Source organism: Microtus ochrogaster, chromosome 1 (assembly GCF_000317375.1).
Source record: "Microtus ochrogaster isolate Prairie Vole_2 chromosome 1, MicOch1.0, whole genome shotgun sequence".
In the NCBI taxonomy this organism is placed as follows: domain Eukaryota; kingdom Metazoa; phylum Chordata; class Mammalia; order Rodentia; family Cricetidae; genus Microtus; species Microtus ochrogaster.
The window spans coordinates 89,817,375-89,822,617 of record NC_022009.1 but is presented as its reverse complement, the minus strand read 5'-3'; the positions used below and the strand labels follow the sequence as shown (position 1 = coordinate 89,822,617).

At 39.1% G+C, this 5,243-nt stretch overlaps 1 protein-coding gene across 2 annotated transcripts in view; it reads left to right on the top strand.

Moving 5' to 3' along the window:
* The window catches only part of Ect2 (epithelial cell transforming 2), a 57,898-nt gene that overhangs the window by 8,516 nt on the left and 44,139 nt on the right, over positions 1–5,243 (top strand). For both annotated transcript variants that reach the window (XM_026788533.1, XM_005343899.3), the window contains 3 exons: positions 472–654; positions 2,128–2,217; positions 3,157–3,264. In XM_026788533.1, the coding sequence (XP_026644334.1) occupies positions 472–654; positions 2,128–2,217; positions 3,157–3,264 (381 nt within the window). The remainder of the gene's footprint in view (positions 1–471; positions 655–2,127; positions 2,218–3,156; positions 3,265–5,243) is intronic.

The window sequence follows — 5,243 nt, the reverse complement described above, 5'->3', positions numbered from 1 at the left end:
AAAAAAAAAAAAAAAAAACCAAAAGCCAAACAAACAAACCAATAAGGCGGTGGCAATAGCTCATTGGTAGAGTGCTTGCCTAGTATGCTCAAAGTTCTAGGTTCAGTCCCCCTTACTATCAAAAACTAAGACTACAGCAGCAGAAAGGAAAGTTTCTGGTGTTCTAGTACTGGGAATTTACTGTGCATGCCAGGTGGTTTACAGGCCGCTGAGTCATAGATCCTTCTAAGTTATGTGTTTCCCTTATCCATCTGTGTATTCTTGATGTGGTTGGGGATATATGATGCAGAAGTAGAGAAATAACAGTTTTTCACTATTGTATGGTATATTGGTAATTGTATACTTTAACACTTAAGTTTTCTACAAATTTTAAAGATGTCTAAAAAGGAGTCTTTTTTAGGGAGTCATGTATATTATATAGCCTATGAATGTTTTTTATTTATAATAACCATATAAAACAAAAAAATTTAGGAAATCAAAGTGCCCTGTGTAAAGATGGACTCAATGGAAGAATTTGGAAGTTTGGATTCCCCAGAATTTGAGAATGTGTTTGTAGTCACTGACTTCCAGAATTCTGTCTTCAATGACTTGCGCAAGACTGACTGTAGAATTGTTGGACCTCCAGTCATACTCAGCTGTGCCCAAAAGGGAGAGGTGAGAAATAGACACTTACTGTGACTTTCTAAGAATACATTTTTACTAATGAAATTTTTGAAAATTTATATTTAGAAAATCCTGTTAATTGTTGAGTGTATGTAACACTTAGAATAATTCATGGTTGCTGGGTGTGGTTGCTCAGATGAAAATAGAAGGATGTGGATTCAAGTGCATTCTTGGCTATGTGGTGAGTTCTAGGCTACATGAGGCTCTCTTTCCCTCAACAAAAAGGTAATTAATAGCAACTATTTTTATGTATTTTTAATATTTTAGTAGTCAAAACCCAAGGCCATTGAAAGCCATACAATGTGTGCATGTAAAAGCCCATACGTATGGCTTTACTTATGACACCTGTAATACCTTAGGACAGATTTGCAGAGGTTTGGTTTTCAGAAATGTGTACACGTAAACCTTTTTTTTTTTTTTTTGGTTTTTTGAGACAGGGTTTCTCTGTAGCTTTGGTGCCTGTCCGGGAACTAGCTCTTGTGGACCAGGCTGGCCTCGAACTCCCAGAGATCCGCCTGCCTCTGCCTCCCGAGTGCTGGGATTAAAGGCGTGCACCACCACCGCCCGGCTACCTTTTGTTTTTTGTTTTTTTTTTTTTTTTTTTTTTTATTTAAAGCTGGTGCCATAACCATTTTTGTAAAATTTTAATAAGGAAAATTATTTTAGCCCTCCATCCCACAATTTTTAACATTTTGTGTGTGTCAGAGGACTACTTGGAGGATTCAGTTCTCCTTTCATTATGGTAAAAGGTGAAAGGGTTCAAACTCAGGTCATCAGGCTTGCTAGCGAGTGCCTTTCCCCCTACTTGGAAAACAAGGCCTGTGTGTCTCTGGCTGTTCTGGATGTCACTTTGTAGACTAGGCTGACCTTGAACTCACAGAGATCTGTCTACTTCTGCCTTCTGTGTGCTGGGATTAAAGGGGTTTTTCCCTATGCCCAGTTACATTTTTAATCTGTATTTTGAGATAGGGCCTTCTTGTATTCCTGAATGATCTTGAATTTATAATCCTCCTGTCTCAGTCTCCTGAATGCTGAGACTGATTACAGGAGTATACAGCCACGGCTGGCAGGAAGATGTTTAATCTGGAGTTTGGAGTCTGACTTTTATTATTCCCCTTTCCTCCGCATTATTGGAAAATTCAAGTAAACCTTGGGTATTGAAAAGTTAATTGGCGGGGCTGGAGAGATGGCTCAGTGGTTAAGAGCACTGCCTGCTCTTCCAAAGGTCCTGAGTTCAATTCCCGGCAACCACATGGTGGCTCAAGCCATCTGTAATGAGGTCTGGTACCCTCTTCTGGCCTGCAGACATACACACAGACAGAATATTGTATACATAATAAATAAGTATTTAAAAAAAAAAAGAAAAGTTAATTGGCAAGAAGAGAAATCATTAAGCTTGAGGAAATGTTTTCTAAATCCTAACTGTAAAGAAAGCTCACAGGTTTACAATGATGTCCTCCACAGCCCTTGCCATTCTCCTGTCGGCCGCTGTACTGTACCAGCATGCTGAACCTGGTGCTGTGCTTCACTGGGTTCAGGAAGAAGGAGGAGCTTGTAAGTACGATGAGGCAGCTTCAGAGACATTTTCCTAGTAATGCAGATTCAAGTACATTTATTTACTTCTTTTTGGTATTATGAATTTATTTAAAAATTCTTGAAGGAAAAAATGCTGTGACCATCAGGTTCTAAATTTTAAAGAAAATTATTAAGAGCTTTGTTAAGTTTTGTAAGTGCTAGCTGGCATGTAAATTAATAGAAAATTTTACTTTCTTGCGAATGATCAGTTACATTGGTTAACTGGCGTTTTTAATACGCAGAATTGATATTGTTACGCAAGCAAAACTTGATTCTTACCACTGCAGAGACATAACAGAAACAGTTTTCTGGTTCACAGTAAGTTGGAACCAGTAAATGTTGTTGAAATTTGTGTGACAGATATTGATTTTATATAACCTGATGTTAAAAGTCAGTATATTTGGGGCTGGGGACTTGGCTCAGTGGTTAAAAGCACTTGCTGCTCATGAGAGGACAAGTTTGGTTCCCAGCACCCATGTCAGGCAGCTCACAGCTGCCTATAACACCAGCCTGGGTGAACGGACCCCTGCTGCTGGCCTCTGAATACCTGCTTCTGTGTGTGTGTACTCACAGATACATAAATAAACTCTTGAAAAAATAAATCAATATATTTGTGGGTCTATGGTCTTGGCCTTGATACCCAATATTGTAAAAAGTAAATAAGATGAAAAATGAAAGCAATAAATGTGTATTTAGGCAGTGTTAGAATTAGTTGTCTATTAACTTGATACTTTGTATATTGTTTGTTTTTGTATAGTTTTGTCTGTAGCAACACCAGTAAGCTACTCTTCAATTTTTTATATAAAATTTAACATTTATCAAAATTTGTATAAATTTTGTAAAATAATTTTTGCTAAATGAGTTATTACAGATTTATTCAAAATAATTAAAATCAGTTTTGTCATATTTTCTTTTGAGGTGAAATTGGTGACATTGGTTCATCATATGGGTGGAGTTATTCGAAAAGAATGTAATTCCAAAGTAACACATCTGGTGGCAAATTGCACACAAGGAGAAAAATTTAGGGTATGTAAATTTAATATTTTTTTCAATATAATATTACTTTGTAATGGTTTTTTATTTATGTTTGTTTTGAAATGTTCTCATAGTATAGTCCAGGACAGTCTAGAAATCATTTTGTAGGCTGTGCTAGCTTTGAACTCAGTATCCTCCTGTTTCCTTGTCCAGCTCTACCATGCCTGGCTTGTTATGGGTTTAATATTACTCTTCTGTTGATTCTGCTGTTTTTGAGGATCAGATTGAAATTTTGTCATTGGAATTGTTTGGTAAAGGGTTTGTGATAGATCTCAGTTACAGAGTGCTTGCCCAGCTTACAGGAAGGACTCTTTAGGGCCCAGCACTGCATACCTTTCTCAGTACTGCATGGTATCATCCTGGCATGTTGGATGGAGGTGGCCACAGGAGGGTCTTATTTGACTGCATAGGTAGTTTGGTTAGCCTGTGTAATTTGAGTCAGTTTTAAAAAACAAAAGGGAAGCAAAGTGGAATCTTGATGGCAGGTTTAAATCACAGATTGTGGCCCATTAGGTTTTAAGAAGGCAGTGAAACTCAAGTTAGATGTTGAAAGGTGAGTGGATGGTGAGAGCTGGGAGATGGGTTTTGCTAGCAAATGTGGTATGACCAGTAGAGACAGGCGGGTCAAGAATTGTGAGATAGTCAGGCGTTGGTGGCGCATGCCTCTAATCCTGGTAGATCTCTGAGTTTGAGGCCAATCTGGTCTACAAGAGCTAGTTCCAAGACAGACTCCAAAGCTACAGAGAAACTCTTGTCTCAAAAAAACAGAAAACAAAAAAACAAAGAATTGTGCAAACAGATATTTCACTGTTGACTTTATAAGAACATAGCCTTTTATAAAATGATCCTATGTCTTTACACGTGTTAATTACCTTATATTAAAAAGAAAGGATTATCTATTTAAAAAAAAAAAAAGAAACAAGAGAAAGTATTTTTTTCCCAAGGCAGGGTCATTTTGTTTTGTTTGGTTGTTTTGGGGGGAGCTGAGTAAAGGGTTTATTTCAGTTTACAGTTTCACATCACAGTTGATCACCACAGAAAGTCAGGGCAGGAGCTCAAGACAGAGACCTAGATAAAGAAGCCAGGAAGGAATGCTGCTCACTGACTTGCTCTCTATATCTTGCTCAGCCTGCATTTATGCCCCAGGCCCTTCTGCCCAGGGGTGGTACCATCCACAATGAGCTGGTCCCCCAATATCTCTCAATCACTGATGAAGAAAATCTAGGAAACTGCTCTAAAGCTTGCATACAGCCTGATTTTTTTTCAAAAATTTTATTTATTCCTTGGGTCTTTTACATCATATTATCTTAATTTATTCATTTCCTCGGCCCTTTACATCTGCCCTTCACCCCTGCACACTCCCCAAATAATATAAAATTAAGAGAAAAGAAAGAAAAAAAACAATTAAAATGAAGTACAAAGGGAAAGTGTAAGAATCTCGCCATGGCAGTTGCAGTGTGGCACCATGAGTCACACCTTGACTCCTTTGTCCATATCCTTTCTTGAAGTGTTGAGTGCAGAGAGTCATTGGTCTGGTTTGAGGCCTCTAGTTTCTACTTCCCTACCTCTGGCTTGGTCTCCTGGATATCCTGTTGCTGGTGTTGCCCTGTGTTGTGGAAATCCTGTAGCTTTGAGTTTGTTCCAGTAGATCATAGATGGAGTGGATAATGGGGCAGGCCGAATCATATCTTTGGGACTGGGCAGATGTGAAATGGGGACAGTTGTCCCATGCTTACAACGTTGGGGCTGGCTCACCTACACCTGCACTAACAGAGTTGACTCTCCCGCTCTTAGGATCACAGGGCCAGTTCTTCCTGCCCCAGATGCTAATGAGGGGACAATTATCCCGCACCCATGCTGCCACAAGACAGATGGGTAGTGGAGACACCTCTCCACGCTCACCCACAAGACAGATGGGTAGTGGAGACACCTCTCCACGCTCACCCACAAGACAGATGGGTAGTAGAGAC